The 23,599-nt window shown below is 39.0% G+C and overlaps 1 protein-coding gene across 4 annotated transcripts in view; it reads right to left on the reverse strand.

The window, feature by feature from the left end:
* Positions 1 to 2,242: 2,242 nt before the first annotated feature.
* Positions 2,243 to 23,599, reverse strand: part of sgk1 (serum/glucocorticoid regulated kinase 1) — a 31,730-nt gene continuing 10,373 nt past the window's right edge. Inside the window, exons 4-14 of one of the 4 annotated variants that reach the window (XM_055019984.1) lie at positions 17,631 to 17,846; positions 14,589 to 14,652; positions 6,733 to 6,808; positions 6,455 to 6,530; positions 6,153 to 6,341; positions 5,904 to 6,035; positions 4,933 to 5,169; positions 4,736 to 4,831; positions 4,473 to 4,628; positions 4,293 to 4,382; positions 2,243 to 3,679 (exon numbers count right to left, since the gene is read on the reverse strand). In XM_055019984.1, the coding sequence (XP_054875959.1) occupies positions 3,512 to 3,679; positions 4,293 to 4,382; positions 4,473 to 4,628; positions 4,736 to 4,831; positions 4,933 to 5,169; positions 5,904 to 6,035; positions 6,153 to 6,341; positions 6,455 to 6,530; positions 6,733 to 6,808; positions 14,589 to 14,652; positions 17,631 to 17,846 (1,500 nt within the window). In that variant the 3' untranslated portion in view covers positions 2,243 to 3,511. Of the gene's footprint in view, positions 3,680 to 4,292; positions 4,383 to 4,472; positions 4,629 to 4,735; positions 4,832 to 4,932; positions 5,170 to 5,903; positions 6,036 to 6,152; positions 6,342 to 6,454; positions 6,531 to 6,732; positions 6,809 to 6,904; positions 8,081 to 8,112; positions 8,242 to 8,423; positions 8,550 to 14,588; positions 14,653 to 17,630; positions 17,847 to 23,599 lie in introns of those variants that run through there. The other 3 variants (XM_055019987.1, XM_055019988.1, XM_055019985.1) reach the window with 3 other exon arrangements.

Here is a 23,599-nt window from a genome sequence, read left to right on the forward strand (position 1 = left end):
TGTAAAAAATAAAACTCAAATTATCTGGCCACAGTGTTCAGTGACCAGGATGGTTGGAGAGAAAAAAAACATGCAGTTCTTCACTGTGTGAGGACTTCTGTGAAACATTGTGTCACAGCGTCTTAAAGTCTCCCTTAAGGGTATTGTGACATTCTAAAAACTCTTCATAATTCTCCCTTTATTGCTCAGAGCTCACTTACCCTCAACAATTTCTTCCATTTCTGTAACTTTCCATCCAGCCTGCCTGCAGCATTTTGACCCTTGCTCTCATGCTGTTCTTCAGGTTTGTTATTGCAGCCTACAGTGTTTGTAAGTTTCCTTGTAAATTTAAGACTCATTCCCACTAACCAAATCTCTGTGTTTTCACTAACTAACCTGAACCCTTCATCCACCGCAGGAAGTTCACCTGAATTGTATTTGAAATGCTATACCTTCAATGTTTCGGGCCGGTTTGCTTACCTATGGTTGAATAAAAAACTTTGTTTTAATAATATGTTTAATATGCTGCCAAGCTAAATTAACTCCCTATTAACTTCCTTTTGAGATTTCATCGAGTGGACACACTGGTGTCTGTAGTTGCCTAAACCAACAGTGTTTTGAACCCAAAACTATGTCAAATCATCTAAGAAAAATAATTTATTTAAGTTGGAAAACAAAATTTACATTCAAACATAAAAGACAAGAGTGCAGTTTTTCCAAGTACCCTTTTCTGCAATTAGTTTTAGACACGAGCTTCCTACAGAAAACAAATCACTGCTTAAATCAAGCTTCAGTCTCATTGTGTTTTGGACAATTTTGTCAGATGCAAATATTCATGTGATTTCTTTTCATGACTTAGCCAGGAGATGGCAGTGGATCATAGAGGCTGCATAATGTGCATTGCAGGGCCAGCGCATCTTTAAAAGTTGCTAATAAATGTTAGCAAGATGAGGGCCATGCATGTGTAGGATGTTGCTGTTTTTAGCATTTCTTTTGATGTAAGTAGAGTTAATGAAAGTCAATAGTGTTTTAGCAGTGCCTTGCAAATGAATGTATGCCCCTTGAATTTTTTCATGTCCCATAGGTACCATGCATTTTATTTGATGAACCAACACACTGTAGTGCAGAAATGGAAAGTAGAAAGTTTTTGTTTTGTCTTATAACTAGACATTTTATCATAATAAAGTCCAACACAGTCATACAAAATAAACAAAGCCAGTTTGTGTATAATCTAAGTATAATATTAATAAAATCATGATGTGAAGACCTTGAGGGTTATTAGGTGGCATTAGAGATTTAACAGCATCTTATAGACCAGGAATCCTCAAATCCAGGTCTTGAGGGCCAGAGTCCTTCAACTTGTAGATGTGTTCCTTGTTCAACATCTGAATCCAATGGATGAATTACTTTCTCAGTACAAAGTGGGCAAATTGCTAAAGTGGATGGACTTAAATCTCTCAGGGGCTGGTTCACATTCCACAACTATAACACTAAACACACAGACAGAGCTACTATAAAATTGTTTAGAATGGCTAAGTCAAAGTCCAGATCTCAATCCCATTGAGGCATTTTGAGATTTAACTTGATAATGCCAAGTCCAAACTGACTTGTCTTGAACTATTTAGCCTAGTTTAGCTGTCATACAATTCAGCGCTGAGATGCATAAAGCCAGTACAGACATACACCAGTGTGTGGCAACAAACCACATTCTGACAACAGACACAACACTGGTAAACAGATGACCTGTAAAGGGTGTGCACTGGCCTCTTAGTCAATGACGTCTGAGTTGGGCTCCAACAAACATGCGGCTCTGAACAAGATGAAGCAGGTTTGGAGGATCTGACCTTTAACAGGGGGGGCATTTCATATCAACACCCCTGTTTTTAACTCCACAATGTGATGAGACTTAGACCAATTTTTGTTAGATAACTTTGAAGCGCGTTTTCATATACTTTAAAAACCCTCTACTAATCACTTCAAATACTTGGATATGACACTGATTGTTGTGCAAGACTGCTGACGTGCTAACGGGGAGAAAGTTCGCTGTAATCTGGGACATTAGTCAAAAGGCTCAAGTAATTTCCAACAAATGTCACCCTTTGCAGTTCATTTCTCACATACTTTAGCTTAAACAATAACTTTAAGAAAAACCCTTGATTGACTAATGTTTCTTCCCCAAAAGGTAGAATGGAAATTCAGTTAACATTCAAATTACATTCTCTAAATATAAGACACAAAGAAAATGCCAGTGTAGAACATGTAATAAAGTTAAACTTTTATTGCAAACCAAACATGGTCACATAAACAATTTTACAATTTACAGTACATTAAACATGAATAGTTACATATACATATTAAAGCATACCTTGGGTCAATTTCTTGTTCAATATACATTAAAACTAGTACACATGACTCCAAATATACAAGAAACTTAAATACCATCAAAAATGCATTACAGCAATATTAAAGTGGAATGTTCAGTTTGAATGTTTATGAGCCTGTCTGCAGGCCGTTGTTACTTCAGTGTGAGGCAATTTGGAAGACTAAATGAGGGGGGACGTGGCTGGCAAGCTAAAAGTACGGGAGGAATACTCCTCGACACATGCTGCTCATTCTCAGCCCAGCAGCAGTGCTCTCTTTTCACCTCTCCATCAGTAATGTGCAAATGAAGGTATGAAACATCATTTGAGTCCCTACGTCAAACAAGTTCAAACTTAGTGCTACATCCTCAGATGCTTACAAAATATATATATAGATATATATGTATATATATACACACATACAGTAAAGCGGGATAAATCATCTCAGTTCACCTGCCTTAGGTAGATGAAACTCCAGCGCCCACACAGAAAAAAACCCAAATGACTTCTGATGGAGAGAGAGAAAACACAGGCACCTCTAAAAGAAATGAAACGCCCCCCTCTGTAACATTTAGCTTCTTCTGACTCCCTTTTTCAAAAAAAAAAAAAACAAGAGAAGAAACAAAAGCACCAAAAATGTATGACATCTCTGGTCAAGCTAAGCATGTAGTTCCCTCGAGGGCAGTGGAGGGAAGATGTTTTCACTACATGGAATGGACATTTATTCCAGGTTTTGTTTTGCTTTTTTACTGTTTTACTGTCCAGGCTTCATCTTATGACAAAAGGTGGAAGTTTTGTTGTGTGCTTGTCAGTTGGAACATAAAGGAAGCCAGTCAGCTGCCTGAACTCTGTGCAAAAATACTCCATTAGCAGGTAAAGTGTGGGAATATAAGACTCAAAGGGAACTCAGGAATGGATGAAAACAATCCCAACCTATTAATTACAGCAGACATTCCCTCTTTGCAAGTGTCTGAAATGCACTCAAGTGTTGGAGAGAAGATGACAGGTACACTTGCTGTAGATGGGCTCTCACAGGGCCTGGTTTGGGAGTAAACCATCAATCTGATGGGAAACAACGGGCAGGGATCAAGACGCAAGTCCACCGACATGGCACAGTGAATCTGTCCAGTGAGTGAAAACCAGTGTCCGCACTGAGTGCCTGTGTTTGAATCCTATAGGTAGGAGTCCATGGACGGGGCATAAGAAAAGCCCTCGAAGGCCTCGGCTGCCTCTTTGATGCTGGCAGTGGCGAGGACGCAGTCTGGGGAGCAGCCGATGGAGTTTGGAACCGGTTCATCCGTGAACTCCGGATCAAAGTGCCGCAAGTCGTTAGGACCCGTCTGCAAGAGAGAGAGAGGAAAAGAGAGGGAGAGGGGATTAGTGATGCGTTCCAGCACTTTGCCATAACTAGACATGCTCAGAATCACACAGCAGATGTTCCATGCCTTTGATCTCATTGCGTAAACACAAATAAGGGAGTAAATAAAGAAACTAGGTTTGGGCCGGTATGAAATTTTCACAATGGTGTCAAAGTGATAACACAAAATTCATGCAATTGAAAACAGCTTGGCAAGCAGCTTTTTGACTTGCACTCAAACAAGTGTATGATAGTCTCAGCCTCACAGCTTATCCATCTGTGTTTTCTGTAAGCAGTCACAATACCTAGCAGGGAAATTAGAAATTTTACTTGTGCGCAGAGCAAAAATTGTGGCCATCTTTCAGCCAGTTGGCTATTGGTAGCATGTGCAGGATGGAGAAAGCCGCATTACTGTATGTACCGAGAATAACTCTGACACCTTTTTCAAAGGACGTTAAACCATAGAAACAGCACGAGAAAAATGTGTTTTGCTGTATTGGAGCCATAACTGTTAAACACCTCAGTAACACCTCGATACCAGTAAACAGCCCATGCCTAATAGTCTACTAAATCAAAAAGCATTTTAATAATCTTACCACATTAGGGTTGAAGGGAGGTGTCATCTTCTTGGCATTAAGCTCATCCCAGTTGATAGGAGAAAAGAATATGTGGTTCTTGATTTCGATCTGAGGAAAACATTGAGGAAAAATACATTCAAAATTGTCCATCAACACGTATAAGCACATGGACAGAAAAACAAATGTATGAATACTCACAAAGTCCTCTGTGCAGCCCAGCCTCTTGGTGCGGTCTTTTTGTAGCAGACCCTCCAACAAGTGTCTGGCTGCATTGGAGATGTTGGGTTTCAGCTGCAGGGGCTTGTTCAGGATGTTGTCGTACATTTCTGCTGTGTTTCGGCTGTAGAACGGCGGCTGCAGAGGTGGCAAGGTGATAATATTCAATACCAGCTAAGCATTGTTTATGCGTTGAGTGTGTATTATCTAAAGGAGAGTCTTTGTAAGTATTAGGAGCTACTTACCAGGCCATACAGCATCTCATAAAGAACAGCTCCTAAGCACCACCAGTCTACTGTCCTGTCATATGGCTGCTTGTGTAGCACCTCTGGAGCCAAATACTACAAAGAAAAACAAAGGGATTGAACTCAAGCCATTGGCATAACAGCAGCAATAAAGACATACAAGTAAAAAAAAACCCAAAAAAACAATGTTTCCTTACCTCTGGCGTACCGCAGAATGTCGACGTGGTCCCGTTGGGTTCGATATTCTCCTTGCACAGGCCAAAATCTGTGAGGATAATGTGGCCCTGTGAATCCAGCAGGATGTTCTCTGGCTTCAGGTCTCTGTAGACGATATTGAGGGAGTGCAGGTATCCCAGTGCGCTCGCGATCTCTGCCGCATAAAACCTGGCTCTAGGCTCCAGGAAGAATCGCTCTCTCTGAAGGTGGTAGAACAGCTGCAACAACAAAAAATGGGGAGAGAAACAGATTTTAGTTTAATATTTGCTTTCCTGAAATTACAATGTCGAAATAAGAGGAAAAACAAGAAAGAAATCGATAGGAGAATTGACAGGAGAAAAGACCAATTTCAAAAAGAGAGGAAACTGGATGGAAGGAAATGAAAAGGCTGGAAGGTGACTAGCTTAAAAAGGTTTGACAGATGAAGCCAAAGGCAAAGGTGGAGAGAAAGAGAGAGAGAGACGGTGAGCTAGTGCAGCAGGATGAAGGAAAAGAGGAGAAAAAAAAGAAAGAGTAAATGTGCTCCACTTTCTGATGAGGTTCATATTTAATCAGCACTGTCTTTGCTTGTGCAACAATTGCAGGAAATTAGCTCCATTAGACACACACAGTCTCTGTGGCGCTGCTAATTTTGGAGCTGCGTTTCTCTCCCTGCTGTCCAAGCCCACCCCATGGTTTCCTGAGTGGTGGTTCCCCCCAGTAAAAAAGGAAAGAAAAATCTGCCGGATTTCCCCTGTGCCTCACCGGGATGAGAGTCATTCTCTAAAATCTGTTAACAGAATTCACCCTTTAAAATTTCGTTCTGATGGGATGTTATATTGTGTGGCTCCTTCCCTACTTCCACTATAAAATTTACTTAAAAATCTACCCAAGTAAAATGCATGCAAACTCTCTTCTCTACCATCTTTTAATTCAGTTTCCCTTAGGGATACATTTAAGCAGATCAACTCACCTCTCCTCCGTTGATGTAGTCCAAGATGAAGTAAAGTTTGTCTGCTGTTTGGAAAGAATAATGCAGGCCCACTAAGAATGGATGCTTGACATTCTTCAGCAATACATTCCTCTCTGACATGATGTGCTTCTCCTGAAAGGAAGACAAAAGAAAGCAGCAAGGCTTAGAGAGCTTTCTCACAAACACACCCAATGACGCACCGGCTGTTTATATGTGCGCATTTCTAAATACAAACATGTCATCACCTACCTCTTTTTTCTTGAGAATGGCCTTCTTCTGTAAAACTTTGACTGCATAAAACTGGTCATCTGTGCGGTGACGAGCAAGCAGCACCTTGCCGAAGCTGCCCTTGCCGATCACTTTGAGGAAGTGAAAGTCGCTGGGCTTGGCTGAAGGATTGGATGACGGGCCGAGGTTGATCTGCTGAGATGGACTGGGCTGTGAGGATACAAATGTGAACAGATGAAAGTTTAGTCAGAATGCTGCAGAAGATGCCCGCAAAAAAAAAAAAAAAGGCATCATTTTCTGCTAAGTGCAAGTGTATTACTCACAGGAGGAGAGGGGTTTGAGTTCATGAGCTCAGGGTCCTGTGGAGGAGTCAAGTTCAGGATCGACTGCACTTCAGGACTGGAAAAAAACAAAACAGAAAGTTTGAGCACAAGAGAAAACAACAATCAGTTGTTCAGAGACATCAAACACCTGATTTGGGAGTCTGGTTAGGTCAGAAAGTTCCACCAGAGGACAAACCACATGCTTTTCAGCTTTGAGTTTCCCAACGTTTTGTCCTCTGGTGGAGGCAGAACAATAACACGAGTCAGATGATACTCACTGCTTGCAGGCGTAGGAGTTGGTGGAGAGCTTCTGAATGAAGTCGTTCAGACCCATCCTCCTTTGTTTCATAAAAGCTGCAAATCAACAACAACAAGAAGAAGAAAAAATTACATAAGGCTTCAAGAATAAAAACTGATGAGGTTTCGAACTCCTCAAGTTGTAATCCGTACCAGTGACTAATTCCACAAGTCCTCTCGTCTTTGAGTAAGTCAAGGCAGGCTTCTCTGTTTCTGTTTTGATCGTCATGATGAGTGTTGAGATCCGCACCGCACTCATCAAAATCCAAAATACAAATTGTAACTGTACGCCGCCTCCCGGTTTTATATGGAGGCCTAAACAGGGAGGAGCTGGCCACGCCTGCTGGGAGGCGTGGAAACGCTCAGCTTTGGTAAGAACAGTCTGAGGTGATCGATTCCTTTTAGACCAATAGGGGGCATCTGCGCGCTGACGCGTCAGTGCCGCACCTTCTAGTGCGCTTGCGTCATTGGCGTTTAGGGAAAAAAAAAAAAAAAACAACTTACTAAACACAGCCAACTGGGACATTTCTGATTGCGCATAGATTTGTGCAATTCCATGACCTCTCTGGTTATGCAACGTTATAAGTGCGCACAAGCCGGCAGATGCAAAATAAAATCTCCCGCTGACATTTCAGTTTTAAAATACAAACTAGAATATAAATATTTGGGTTTGCATCAGTTTTGAATACTGTGTTTTTTTTTCTTTTTTCTTTTTAAAGTCCACCATACTAAGGCGACAAAAATACGGACACACACTTTTAATTGTAAGACAAAAAAGAAACAATTTGATCGGTTTTGCTGGCCTGGCTCTCCTCTGTGCCGTAGGGGCAACAAAAGAAGGTTAGGAGGGGAGAGAGAGGCTGAGCGGAGGGGAGGCCAGATGCCAAGAAAAGCCGCTGCTAGTGGAAAAGTACAGAGTGAGAAACTCCTGAACACCTCTCGTCTGAGAGGAAAAAAAACAATCCGCAACAGCTGCCCCTCAGAAAAGAATCACAGCGCTCCGAGAAGTCCATTAGAATGTGGTTAAAAGGGGAGAGAAACACAACTTTGCGCGAAGTTCCGAGCGTTCAGTGAGGAGCAGTTATTTGAAGCGCCTGGCTCAAGTTCAACCTACACCCCTCTGAGGAACGGGAGTGAACTCTACGTAAGACGATATCACCAAGACATTGCCAATTTCGGCCAAAGGAACAGATCGCCGTGCGTAAAATGGATAAAGACGCAGACGTCGAAACCGGCGGCGGACAGGTTTCACTGGAAACGTCACATCAAACAGCGGTGACAGATGTAGCCTTGAGTATTACAGTGAAGCATACAGGTCCCACATTTGGTAATAATAATAATAATAAAAACCTCAAACAAACCTTTAAGCTCCGAATGAGTTCTCATTCATGCTTTCCCTGCAGCAGCTCCAGAGTTCAACAAGTCAAAGGAGACAGCTGCCAAAGGCTGCCAAAGGCTGCCGAGGCACTGATAGCTACCGGACCCCCTATCAACGAGGAGTTTCCATAGATAACTGCATCATTAATCCAAATCGCCGAATAATGTTTAGCAACTCATGTCTGCTTGCGCTTCCCTTCTCTCATCCAGGCACAGAAAGCGGGTCAGGAGCTGTGAAGTACTTCATAGGCGAACAGATTGGTGATTTCCCCAGAAATAATGCTTTCATACTCACAGGTCAAAGAGGCCGTTTTGTCTTTCATAAGGATGCTTTTTAAACTCCCGGGTCACAACAACGGAGAGGCTGCGGGCTCCTCGGCAGCGATGAAATCGAGCTACAGCGCATTCCTCTTCTTGAAGAGCTTCTTTCAGCATTTTTTTTTTCATTTTAATCAGGGCGGAGACGCACCGCCTCTATTTCCTTCCATTCCACGGTTTTGTGTTTCACGGGTGGTTGCATGACTTTTCGCAAGGGAGGGGGTGAGATGAATGAATGGAGCCTTCGAATGCTTCTCGTGAGATCAACTGTCAAGTTCAACCCTCACAAAAAGCCGCAGCATCCCACCATTGTTTCATTAGAAAGTGAACAGGACAATTTTGAAGCCCCTATTTTCGCATTCTTTTAATAAATGACAAGAAACAAACAACAAAATGTCAATGAACGAGCAGAACGCCCAGATGGGGTTTGTTCAAACCAAATCAATAATCCAGCTTCAGCATCCTCATCTCACTTCAAATCCCATCCATCGCACAAAGAATGGGGAACAGTTCAAAACCGATTCCTTTAAACAGGAATTTTGTAGCGTATTAGTTATTAAACTCCAAAAATATTCGGATTTGTTTTTGGTGATTTAAGTTCTGCACGCAATACATAACAATGCACTATACTTCTTTCCATTATTTTGCTGTAAAAATCAGGCACAATATGTTCACAAACCCATGTTTCCCAGTACAGTGAGTGAAACTGGTTTAATGAGATAAAGAAGAGTCAGTAAAAGTTTATATGAGCTAGTTTCATCACATCTTCTGCACTGCATGACAACCACTTTGGACACTAGACCCAGTATATGTTATTGCTGTATTTATATCTGGGAAGCTGGGCACACCATATGTGAATAAAACCAATGCTGAACAAACTGGCTGTTTGCAAAGAGCTGTATCCAAGCACATGAATGAGTGAAAGAAAAAACTGAGTTTGAAAAACTATTGCACAAGCAATCACACAAGTGGCTAGTCCTATTCCTGAACCATTTGTGTTCAGAGATTAAAGTGAACAGAGGTGGAGTAGAAGTGGAGAGGCACATAATCCAAGCTAATTGAGGCCATGTCATTGGGAGCAAAGTTATCTGTGTGTGTTGTTCCAGTGTTTTATAGAGTATACACTTGGCAGGCAGGGAAAATGTTTTCATGTCCTCTTGTCTAGATAAGTTTAGGATGCACTCATATTTAATCAAGCCCTAATAAAATAAACACTTCCTTATATTTGTTTTCTTTTCAATAACATGGGTGGACATGACTTAAAACATTAATAATCAGTTCAAATATTTCTCTTTTCGCTCTTTAAAACCCTTTTAGTTGTCAAACCTCCCAATTTTCTATTCAGAAATCTGAACTTATTCAAATGAAATGCATGCAATCTGTACACAAATCACATTTGTTCAACTCTCCCAGTTTGTCAATGTAAGAATTTTTTTTTTTCTGCTTTAGAAAAACAGATCTTTCACCCAGCTTGTTTCTTCTCACCACTCCCAGCTGAGACTGTTCACACATGGACTGGACTCTGCTTTGGAAATTTACTGGCTTTGTGTTTGGCAGCTAACAAGGATTACCATTGATAATTATTAACCCTGTCTCCTGATAAAAGTGCTATTTTAATATTTTAGCTTTGTGCACACCCCAAATGTTTTCTAAGAATAGTGTTTGGAAGATTTTTTTTTTCAGGTGCGATGAAAAGAATGGAGAAAATAAATGTGTCATCCTTGTTTTCTTATGTTTGTTGTGATATGTGCATTTTAGTGATTGAATTTTCAATGACTGAAATGATCACAGCTAAAGCTGAGATATCGAAGCCAGGAACAAATGTATAAACCTTATTACTGTCCATTATTTGTTTTCGCTCACGTGTTTGTTTTTTTCCACTCTTCAATTAGTTCTTCAGACAGTAATATCACAAACGTAAAACTTGTATGAAGCCAAAAACAGGCCCGCTTTTGTGTCATTTAGAACCTAAAAGTTTTAAAGCCAAGGGAACATCCGTGTAGTGAAATTGCCAAAATCTCAGATGATAACTTTCACCCTCTGATGATTTATTAAAAGCAGTTCATGAAAGCCACTGTTCACAAAGTTGGAGAAGAAAATGTATGCTTTTGTGTCTCAGCTGCACTGTGCACAGTTATTTTTTTAAATGACAGACAAAGAGATCCAAAGACAGGCAAGCCATCAAAGCTAAATTATAGTTTAGAGGAAACTAATACGGATGGATTTTTTACAAATGACCCTTATTTTCTTCTTTTTTTTTTTGATGTCACTTCTTATTCAATAATTCAGGTCAAAGCTGCCATTAAACTGTCTACTGCAGACACCTGATGCACATAGACACAAATGAACAAAGCTGAGGGGCAAATAAAACCTGCAGGGAATCAAAAGCGCACACACAAAGAGAAGCTGGAGGACAAAGCACACCTGCAGAGAGACAACCGAGAATACATTTTTCCAAAGCAGTGACAGTGAAAGGGCATTCTTTCTAAACCCTTTCAAGGTGTCCTTCATGTCTCTTTCTCGCTGCACAGCCAGAAACTTTGCTACACTTTTATGCTGTTCAGTTTGACAAAGACATTTTTGCCTTGAGACAGCGCAGGTGGCAGCGGTGCCATCTTTCACTGCACAAGGAACAAAGACATCATCCTCACGGGACACAAAGTGAGATCAGCAAGGGTAAACAACACGTGCCGAGCAGCAAGTGTTCCTCTTTTTTTGAGAGAGAATAATAAAACTACCTGGAAAGCAAAGAAATAAGCAGTGACAAGGCCCTTTTTTCTTGGCAAAATTCTTTAGAAGAATACAGCTGAAGGTTAAAAAGGATGTTGAAGCAGACTCTACATTACCTCTCTTGGAGTAAATGTTCCTCTGTCGAGTTTGCATCTAAGGCTCAAATACCAAAGAACCGAATAAAACAAGAAGGAGGCGGCGGAAGAAGAGAGGGGGCGATTCCTCCCAGTGTTTTTCCTCTCTGGCTCTCATTTGTTTCTGAATTGACAGGCTGTTCAGTGCCCAGGCCCCAAACAAGTGGAGGCTCCACAACACTCAATCTGTGTATTATTTGTTACCCCTCTTTATATGTGTTCTTGGCACGAGTGGGTTATATAACCAAGTAGCGGTGGCAGTGTGTTCAAAGGCACTGACTCACACACTTTCCATAACACTCTGTGGGCCATTTTGCAGAAGGAGATAAAGGGTTTGCTTTGGTGCGGGACATGAGAACTGTAGTAAAAATCCCACTCACTATACTCACTCAGAATGTCCTCGTATTCACCCTGTCTGAGTCAGACGACATCTGTCCATCAAACCTTTGTGGTAATGACCCTTTTTCTGCCGAAGATAAAGAGGATGTTTGGGAATCAGACGCTCTGCTGATGAATGTGAATAAGCCTCAGTGATAGCATTACATAAAACCCTCTTATTCTAAAGGGGACAGCTAAGGCCTTATTGTATAAATGGACATACATACGCGGCCTACTTATCATCTCAGCTCCTTCGATTGGAAGCCGTGTGGGTCGGAGGTTTGCGGGTCTTTAAGAAATATTTGTTGGCATGTTTCTTGGAGGAGTATTACTGCTGCAAATATGCTTTAAAGTTCATGCTATGTTTCTTGAAATTAATGGATAGGTTAGAGTAAACATCCTTGGAGCATCTGAGCAATATTCAAAGCCTTGAACTTTATCACATCTTGTCACATTACAGTCACAAAGTTCAACATATGTAACTTTTTATGTGACAAACCAGCATAAAACAGTAAATAATTGCTCCATGGTTTTGACTTTTTTAACAAAGTAACATTTGAAAACTGTGCCATCCATTTGCACTTCAGAAGTCCATATTTAAGCATACTCATCAGTTTGAATGGCCTAGTCAAAGTCTAGGGGATGAAGGGATCAGAAGATTAGTGCATCCACACTACTCATCATTATTTCTAAGCAAAGAATGGAGATAGATTGAAATGTTATAAAGAATTGCTGACTTCTTGCCTCTTTTCCAATGGCAGGTCATGACATCATCATTAAACAAACAACCGCGTCTGACATGTTGAAACATTCACCTCAGAATGTTCAGTGTTCTTTAAAGGATTTATAAAGTATATGTATGTGCTATTATTTGTGAATATGTGCGTGCATTCGAGTAGGTGTGGCTGTTAAGCTGTCGAGACAGGCCAGTACAAGTGAGTTTTTTGTGAGAAGAAATTTGATGAGCCAACACACGCACACGCATGCACACTGTCAAATACAAAATGAATTACAGGTTAAATAATAGTGTCTGATAAAGAGCAGCACAACAGTTTGGAGTATAAATGCCGATTCATTGCACTGCAGCTAGAAGATAAACTTACTGTTGCTTTCACTAAGGGTCCTTTTAAGCTCTGTGTCACACACACACACACACACACGCACACACACGCGCGCGCGCACACATGTTTATATATTTTTTATTTATTTATTTATTTCACAGAATTTGTTTTTACAGAAAACAAATGTGTAAGATTATTCAGTCATAATTGTTGCCCCTAAATTCATTACCTGTTATAACCCTGTTATTTTTTTATGGTTCTGTTTTGCTCATACCGTTGCACTCATGACTAATTTGTTGTAAATGACTCAAATATGCAACACTGTACCTCTTTTAAGCTTTCCCAAAGCCTCTAATTGCTGAACTAGGATAGACAGGGTGTAGCGGTGGGACTGCAGAGGCCACAGGAGCAGGTTGTCAGCAGCTTGTATAATTGCTTGGATTTTTTTCTGCGCTTCAAAAAAAAAAAAAAAAACTCTCTTTACTGATTGTCAGTCTATGGCCAATCTGAAGCACTTTGATCAAAAAGTGGCTCTTGTGACATTTCTTCCTGGGAATTGTTCCATGAGGAGAACCCACATATTAAACTAAAATTACTGCAGTTGCACAGAACTACTAGCCCAGTTTTCTGCTTATAAACATTGATACAAATGCAGCTGTGCATTTCAACGCCTTCTGCTAATGTAGTGTTCACTAAAAACATATGAGACTAACTATTATTACAGTTCATGATGAATAAGCAACAATTAAGCTAAATTTAGCAGCAGTTAACTTATGTTTTCGGCCCAATATTTTCTTCTCTGACAGCTTAGTTTTTGTAAAAATAATTTTAGAAGTCTAAAAACTTGATATTCTTCCGTTTGCCATCTGAAACAACTACCTAACAGCTTGCAGCAACAAGTAGGGGAGGGGAAAACTATCTTATACTCTATATGGTAGCTATTTAAAAAAAATTGAATAGTGGTTCTCAAACTGACTTTTTGAAACCATGAGTCACCAACCAGCCAACAGTTTTAATTTACAGGAAAATTAAAAGGCTATTTATATACTTATTTGAAATCATCATTAGTGATACCTTGTAAAGGTATCAAAGGGCAAAACGATTGACCAGAAAAATTGAACTCAGTGTTACACATGATGTATAATTTACCAAGGAGGAATTACTTTTTCACACATATTTCATTTATGAATGAAGTCAGCAATTAGGAATGTATTTTCATACTTATGAGGACATATTTAGTCACACATAATCACACACATTCACAAGCACCAATGTATAACTCTAGTTCTTTTCTTTAGGGCGGACTGTTATTTACTCATAAAATAGAGTGCCATGGAAAATTAAAGTTCAGTGACTTACTGTCATTTCGGCAATAAACAGAAATGGACTCTCACCTGGTCACTCTTATATCTATGCTAAGAGGCAGTGACAGCAGTTCACACGCCATCAACGCTGGACTGAGGTTGTAAACAGAGAAGGTCACTGTGCTTTGTGCGAAATGATCTGTCCTCAGCACTGTGTCTGAAACTACTGCTTTGGCACATTCGACAAAACAAACAGTAATCTGAGGTTTTTTGACAACAGCAATTATCCCAGCAGTTTAGAGGTTGTTAGAGGTTGGCTCAGCGGACCAAGCGGTGAAGTAAGATCCAGTCATGACGTTTGGAAGAGAAGTTAACATTACAAGAGCAAAACAAAATAAATGGATCCTTTTAAAAAAAGTAATTAAACTTGGGGAATGGAAACGGCTGTGGAGTCACACACAGCTTTTAGACAGATGGAAAGAACAAGGTGGGAGGAAAAGGAGGAATTAGAGAACAAAAACAACAGGATACTTACTGCTGTCACCAGGGCAACAGTAGCTGTCCTGCTCTGACTCATTGTGGTAGTCCAGGTCCATCGCCTGGGGACAGAAATTAGGAAACTCTCAGAATAACAACTTATCAAAGTATTCGACACTAAGCATGTAAATATTTATTCCAGTAGAATGCATTTTGGTGTATAATTGTAGTCTAATTTCTGCTGACGAAAATCCTTGATAAAAAAAAAAAAAAAAAAAAAAGCATAAGACCAGATACATCAGGAACATTGTTTTCCTGTTTTCCACAGTGCTGGAATGATGGTTTTGTGAATGTTTGAATTCCTCTGAGAAAAAGTGAAGAGCTTTTAGTTTTGAATGAATAAAAAAGCCTTACTATAGTCCTTTTATAACCATTGCAAAACAATTCAAATCACCAACAACTACACAGTGGTGTAACAGATATATCTAAATTAAGGAGAAACAGAAGAAACAATTAGCTCTAAAGATATTTTCTTTTTGTAATTTGTTCATAAATTATTTGTGCTAAGCCCTAGAGATCCAGAATAAATCATTTAAAAGTCACCAGGCTGAATTCACTTCAATAAATCATTATATTAATGTAGATTTGAGTCAACCCTGCTTTGATCATAACTCTACTATTTTCTGAGGTAATGAAATGAGCGCCAATGAAATGAGCGCCAACCTTTAAAGAATGACATTTACTGAGGTAAAAAGTAGCTTTCTTTACAGACTCGACTAATTATATGTATGAAGTGTGAAGTTTAAGAGAGAAATGGCTTGTTGGTCAATCTAAACATGGGAAATGACTTGCATTTTGTGAAACATCAAGTCATGTCACATCTCTGAAGCAATTTTGATGCAATAACTGATGAGAATAGTGATCATTTATTGAAATGTTGAAATCACAGTGTTGCACTATGTTGGGGTAGGTTATGTTATTTTTGCATGATGTTACCGAGTGTTTTCTTTTTTCTTTTTTATAATGAAAAATAACCTTTATCCCTTTCTAAGTTGTTATATAGTTATTATCCAAATTAATAAAAAAAAATGCAACAGTTTCAGATTCAGTCATCCTGCATCCTGAGGTGAGTGAATTTTTGTCATGCAAACATACTATTTTTGCTAATTCCTGATGGAGCATTGCTGTGATTTTATTTGATTATCAGAAAAATGTTGAGGTGGATGCATGTTGATACATACAGTGATCTAACACTTTGAGGCTCAAGCAGTGGAATTTCTAAAAAAAATCCCAAAAAATACATGGCAGCCTGACTCAGTGATCAAACTGTGTATGAGACAGTGATGAAAGTAGGTTCTTCTCCAGGGGTTTCTAACGCAAGTAAATGGTGAAATGAAAGAAGTTTTCAAACTCGAGCCATCTGACAGCTATTTTATCTTTTAATAATTTTAATGAAAACATAAAGCGTGCTGGTTTGAAAGTGGCTCTCAGAAATGCACTGAATTAAAAATGGAAAGCGACGTGCCACAGTTGTTATTGAGGCCTGCCCCACTTTCCTCTTTTAATCAACATGATTAAACACATTCAGGGAATTATCAGAGGAATTTCCATAAAACTGGCCTGTTAGGTTTAGGATATCACAACACATATTGTTAAGATGTTGCTGCCAGTCAACAACTTTCCAAAGCGCCTTGTGTTTGTTTTAAAAACAGTGTTAGCCTAGTTTGATTTTCTCCCCAGCAACTCTGTATGGTTTCCCATGAGGCTTTTTTTCTGAGACAATCTCACAAGAGGCATGTGCATTGTTTGTTTACGTACGTCATTTATTTCAGCTTCATGTCTCTGTTCACTTATTCAGTGGTTTCCCGCCAATCACTTCATTTCCGTTTAAGCTGTGTAGCTAACAGTAGCCTAATTCTTTTATCTTTTTTTCCCTCTTTGACACACAAGCATAGAGTTCCTGTTCACATCTCCTTTTTTGCCATCTTTGCCTTCTCTCTTCTCCTTAAATTTACATGAAAATTTAACTATTTTCCATCTCTTCCCCCACCCCAGGTTTCTCTCATGCCCTCTTTCTTTTAATGTTCATCAATTCAGCAGAGGTCTGATGGAGCAGTATCCATAGAGATAGCGATAGAGAGTTAGGAGTTTCTAATCATTAATATTTCACATCATTTTTATTATTCTAAAAGAAGACTAACTTTGGCTTTTTGAGCTGGTAGAATGTGCATGTTAGAGTTTGCATGACGATTACTGCAGAGCTCAAGAAAACGCTGGCAAAGTTACAAAAGACTAAGTGAAATATTTTCCCTGTGTGTTTATTTTCCTTTGGCATGATTGGCAAAAAGAAAATGAAAAATTTGCCTTTATAATTAAGATTAATTTCATATTTTGATGTCAAACCTGAAGTGAATATTTTTTCCTTAACATCATTATATAATAAACTCTTGACTCGTTCATCAAAGACGTAACACTGTAACTTCCAGAAGTTACAGTTTTGCAGCAGAGTTATTCCCGAGAAACACTGAAGTCTCTTTCTGTGTAACTGAATATATACTGAATATATTCAGCAGTAATCTGCTGAATGCATTCCTTTTAGGACTTGTCTCTCCACCCACCTGCATTCATAGTATTCATGGTGACCAACTGTAGTTCAAACCAATGGGTTTGAATATGTTCCCGTATTTTACTATTTGGTATTTTAACATATGAAGTGTAAAAACAATTACTTTAAGGACCAGAGAACTTTAACTATGTTGGCTTGCTTGGTATAATTAAGCTGTTGTTGAGTTTTATTGAATGAGATCAAGTTTTATGAAGTATGAATAGTTTCCTCACCATCAGTGATCATGATCAATATTCTTCATTAATACATTTATGCCATCCAGCTTAAATATCAATATTTGTTGCTCTGCAAATATCAACTACAAAACTTTTTATTTTCATCTACAGCTGCTCAGTCGTGATGACAGAATACATTTATTCACAGATGTTCCACTGCAATGGAGCACACCTACTCAAATATTACCAAAATATGCAAATCTAGAAAAATCTTCAGTGTCTCTACTTTTAAGAGTGTATGGACGACAGTGTCTTGAACCTGAGTACGTTGACGGGGCTGCCAGCTGTCCTCCATGGCGTAGCTGATGTAGGGTCCACTGCAGATGGAGCACTCCAGGATAACTGGGCTGGCCAGAAGGGGCGAGGTGTGAAGCGTCCAGCACTGACAACCATCCATGTGAACATCTGAATCCGCCTCCTTCAGTTTGCCTACATTCTCGTTGTGATGGCGAGACAGCATCCTCCATTTCCGCATCTGTAAATTAGGATGAATTACACTTTTTTTTAAATGGTTAATGCTTTGAACGGAAACATTTGGAGAATTTGGAAAAATACAAACGAGTATATTTGGAATATTTATTGACACGAGTCTCAGTTTTGGTCAACGTAAATAATTCAAATTTTGTACGATACAAAAAGCCAACAATAAAATTATTGTAAAAATGATTATTTTCCCATTACATAACAGCCACTGTGATTTCAATATTTACCTAAATTATAATACTTTTGAGGGGAAAGAAAAGATTAATGTTCAAGCCTGGATAAATCTAGAGGTGAAAGAGGTAGATGATTTTTCATCCCATTTCAAATATCTTACAATTAACGACATTCCACCTGTTCTTTTATTGAAGGTATAGATATCAGCCAGTCATGCTAGGTGCAATATACTGCAGCAGATAGAGCACTAGAGCTCTTCATTAAATTTTCCATTAGCTCTTTATTTCACATCATGACAGATGGCAAATATCTAATTATATTGGCAATAAATGAAAGGTTAATCATTGCTGCAGCATAATACAACCCAGACTTTAACAGTAGCTATAATATTATATACTTGATCAAGCTGAAAATGAGGCAGATATGTTTGCTGAAGTTTGTTGCATAATGTTAGGACTATTAATCGTGAAATGTGCAACAAAAACTTTATTAGATTGTTAAATATTTGAGAAACTTTCCTTTTTAATGAGCTTAATACTCAAAGTCACGATGAATAAACATGTGTTCATGTATTATTCAATTATGACTGTAAAATCACTGAAATGACTTTTCTTTCAGTAGAAAACTTAAAGCTGACTTGTAAAAACTTTTTACAAGTCAGCTTTGAATGATTAATTCAATTTGACAATAGTGTGCTACATACAGAGTCATCATCTGTATATAGCAAGAATATGAACTGGAATAATATCAATTATTGTTATAAATTGAACTTTTCTCATAAAATACTTTACAATGACATACATTGTGAGTTGCTACTGTAAGATGAACTGAATTAAACTAAATTACATGGAGATGTTTCGCTGGTTTGTATATATTTCTTAAATCTGTGATACCACCAGAGTCGACATTCCCACTTCATGAATAAAACATCTTACAGCGACATTTGTTTTGCACAGGAGGCAGTGAGTGAGTCAGTGTCAGGCTCAGCAGTAATCTGTTCCTATGTGACAGCTGCAGTGACACATTCTCCAGAGGACAATCTTCCCACAAGCCTTCGTTTTTCTCAATCACCATTTAGCATGTGTCTGGCAATGCTGACTGACTACATATCACGAGCAGAAACGGAATATCTCCTTTAAGCACTCGCTGAAACGCACACATGGACTGAATAGAGATTAGATGAATCTACCGGACAATATGGGAGAGTGGAAGCTGAGGTCAAGGTGTGAATGGCTCTGGAGGAAACCAAATTACATAGCTGGATGTGCCGGTGACCCAGAGCAGCTCTTATGTTTGGTAAAGTGTGTCCTTGGCACAGCGAGCTAACTGCCTCAGAGACTGCAGTCTTATCAAGGCTGCCCCGGCGACCCTGGACATTACCTCTAAAATAGCATGAGCTTACAGTAGGAGTGAGAGAGAATGTGTGTGTCTGCCTTTCATACCAGAACTGCAGCTCAGCTAAAAACTTTTCCTTTTTCTCCCTCATGCATATGAATACGACAGGACTGGATGTCAAAGACAGAGTGATGTGTAGGTGTGTGATTATGTTGCACAGAAGCTCGTTGTCATTAAGTGTGAATAAATCATTGAATAGTGTGTTAATTGACTACTTATGATGCAATCTTCAGGGAAACTTTGCAACATTCCTTAATGGGGGCCAAGAAATCTAACAGACAGCGAGAATAAGTGAACATGTTTGACAGACTCCTCTCTCTGTCAACCCCTCTTCCTGTCCTTTGACCTTGTTTTCTGCCACCATCAGTGATTAAGTTGCATAAGACCCTCAAGATCTGTCCTTTGACCTCACAAACTCAGGATGTAATACACAGAGGAAATTCTCATACTATGGCCAGGATGTCCACGTTAGACCCACAGCTTCACAAATCAGGGAATGAAAACATTTCCTTCACTCGCTCTTCATTAGAAAATCTTCCTTAGTGTTCTCCAGCCTGGCCTCTTTAAAGTCTATTTGTCTTTATTGCTCATAAGTTGTGAAAACACTCAACATAAAAAGTCTGACCTTCACCTCCTTTTGGCACAGAGTCAGAAACAGTGCAGGATAAAGCAGCAATCAGTCCTTAATCACTTATCTAACAGAATGAAAAAGAATAATAAACATGCAATGAATAATAAACATTCATTGCATAAGAGTAAAAATATATAATTTTTATCTCCAAGCTCTTTTCCCAACCTTTCTTCCTTGTGCCATTCCTTCATTCTTTTTTCTTTCCTTCCTTGTGTTCTACCTACTCCTTTTCTTCCTTGTCTCATTCCTTTCTTTAATTCTCTCTTGCTTTGTATTTTCTGTCTCAATTCTTTAGTAGTGTCTTTTTTATGTCCTTGCATTTGTCTTTGTACCCTACCTTTATTTACTCATCCCATCATTCTTTGATTGAAACCTCCCAACCCTCAGAGTGTTCTTTCTCATTCTCTCTCTTGTGGATAACCGAGGAAGCATAAGCTCTGATTTAGATGGTCCAAATGGAGAAGCGACAGTCAATACACCATGTGCAATATGAGAGATCGGGCAGCAGAGATGCTGGTAGAAGCCAGTAAAAAAATAAAAAATAAAATAAAAATAGATATGATTTGATTTTAAAAAACTAGAAAAAATAGAAATATAATCCGTCAGATGAAGAGGGATAACCAGATGAGCAGGATTCTGAATTCAAGATTGGACAATTGCATGAAAACTGCTTCTCACTTTGGTTGCTTTTGTTACATGATTACTTCTTTCATCTTTAAATCACAGGAAGCTCTAAGATGAAGTTTCTAATGGTTGAGTTCTTGGTGAAAAAGCCGCGTATTCTTTAACACTTACGTGTTTAACGGTAACCATACTTACAGTCATTCACTTGGCTGGCTTCTTTGCATGTCATTTGGATGTCAAAACAGATGCAGAAGTTTTAAATGTTATTAACGGTTGGGTGTGGGACAACTTGTTATTGTGAATCAGAGTGAAATCCCTGCTAACGATGAACGGCTACAGTAGATTACTGCTTAGCATGCAATTCACAAGGAAGCAAATTCGGTCAATTTCAAGCTCAGCCATCAAGTTTGTTTGATAAACCCAAACCACACAAGCGGTGTATGTGGATTTGTCTCTGGAAGTACAAAAATAAATTATTACTGGATAATCAGGCTGCTGTTGCCTGCACTTTAGTGATACAGTAGTTTTGGCTTCATCTCCAAAGCATGGAGATGGGAGATAGGTTTTGCTGGGCTCTCAAAGGAGATTAGCACGACAATCATTTCCAAAATCCCTCATAATGAAAACTGTCAAAAAAAAGAGAAACTTTTAGGCTTTTTCCTTTTCTTCCTGCCCTTTCTCTTTGTCATTTTGCCTTTTTTATTTGGCCATGGCAGATGGACAGAAATAAGAAAGGACTGAATGATGTACAGAAATGGGCATGTGGAAAGAGCTCATCTGTGCCATAAATAGTTTTACATATCAATACAAATGAACAATGCTGAACCAAGACTTTGAAATCAGTAAATAAATGATAGACTTAAAAATTGTACCATTGTAGGCATCAACAACTATTGGATTTATTCGAAGTTAGCATCCCAGTCAAAATAAGTCATCCACCCGAGCCTCTGTGAGAATTTCAGACATAATTGTTCACAAACAGGACAGTTGAGTTTCTTGCAAGGTAATTTCCAAAGTTCTTGAAATTCCTGTTCCAACTGTTTGAGATGCTGTCAACACAACAGTTTGACAAGGAAGTCGCAGAAGAGTTCCTCAGAATGAAGTGCACTGATTTTTTTAAAGGTATAAAGTTCATGAGGAAAAGAGTTCAATTGACTACAACAGGTGATAATGAAATCAAAGGATTTCAGTCATTTTTATTCAAAAGCTGTCAGAAAACAAGAAAGCTTGCATGTTAAGTTCTTTAAAGAATCTGGCAACCCATTCATTCAATCCCACAGATGACTGAGAAAGCAGCTATAAATGCACTCTTACAAATTTGAAAGTGTTAAAGCTGACAGCAATGACGGAAGCGTCACAAATGACCTATATTCAGACACTGGACCTTTTCATTCGTTTCGCAAACAATGGCTTCACAAATGTTTGACGCTTTAGTTGCAACATATAATCTTTATGCACAATAGGCATAATACTTACTGTCTATCAAATGCCTTTGTCATGGGATTTGTAAGTTATTTTGAAGACAGATTTCCTTAAAACAAATCGAAAACAAATATCTGCTCATATCCTAGGAATGCCTGATAGCTGCAGCTAAGCTATTTTGCTATTTAGGTGCAAAATAAGTTTGTCTATAAATTCCTGCAGCTGCAATGGAAATGAATGCCCTCTCCATATATAGCTGGTATATATTTATCTGCTTGGGATAAAAATGAGAGGTCATGTGATGTTAGTTTCAGTTTACTGCTCAAACCACATTCATCCACTGCCAGAAAACTTAACTGGATAAAGAATGAATGTTATGTTTAATGAATGTTAAACAAGTCCATTCTCCAAGTCGAGGGAGAGTTATTCAATTGACATTCAAGTCAGTTTCTGAATCGATGGAGAAATAATATAGTTAGAATGAGATGAGAAAAGAAATGGCAATACAAAAATATGAAGGCTGTAGTGCATACAAGTTGGGTTTTGATTAGATCCGTGGTTTCAACAATAAACTCCTACAAGCCCTGCCAGTAGCTGGAGTTGGGCCAAACGGACACAAGCCTGCTTCATCCTGAAGCTAGGCTAGCACCTCCTCTGTTTTATTACTAAGCAAAGGATTTGAAAGAGTGGGGCAAAAAGGAAGTCCTGAGCCAATTAAATAAACTGTTCACAAAGGCACAAACAGAATTTGGGAATGAAAGGCATTTCACCCCGATATTGATACAGTATGCATGGCGAGGCAACATCTTGGAAAGGGATTTTTGGCTCCCCGTACTCTTGCTGAAAGTCTAATTGGACCTTGAGGGGCATACCTCCTAATGCCATCTCGCTCCCAGGGCTTACTAAAACCCCTTTTGACAGTAATTCAATTCATGGCAAGCGCCGCTAAAGCTTGAATCCAATTGAGTGGTTCTGAAGGCTGTATGACCTGATCGGTGAAAAGAAGAACTGATTCAGAAACTGATATGTTTCTAAGCTCGCTGTATTTTTTTTTAGCTGTGATCCTTTTGGCTGTATTTAGAAAAATCATCTCAGCAACAAACCATGATTTTTCATCCAGTCTTTTAATTTTCAGCCTTCAACAGGTGATGACTGGAGTACAGAGTTCACAGCCTTACTTGAATAATGTCCAATAATTGGTCACTAGTAAAGCTCCGCAATCTAAAATCTGACACTAAACACGTCAATCATTTGCTCCATCTAGAAGTGCTCTCTTGCTGATATGGACTTGTAGATTAATTTCCAAGATGAAGTGACGTCAAGAACCAAACTATGACAGCAAACTCTCGCGAGTGTTATCATATCATAGAAATATAGTCTAATGCACCACAGAAACAAAGAACCTTTTTTCTGAGAAAACTTTACAGCCAGGGTGCAAGGCAAGAATTGTGGGATTTATACTTCTGTGATCTCATTTACTCCTAAAGACTGATTTAACA

Source organism: Poeciliopsis prolifica, unplaced genomic scaffold, assembly GCF_027474105.1.
Source record: "Poeciliopsis prolifica strain line A6 unplaced genomic scaffold, Auburn_PproV2 SCAFFOLD065, whole genome shotgun sequence".
NCBI classification, from domain to species: Eukaryota; Metazoa; Chordata; class Actinopteri; order Cyprinodontiformes; family Poeciliidae; genus Poeciliopsis; species Poeciliopsis prolifica.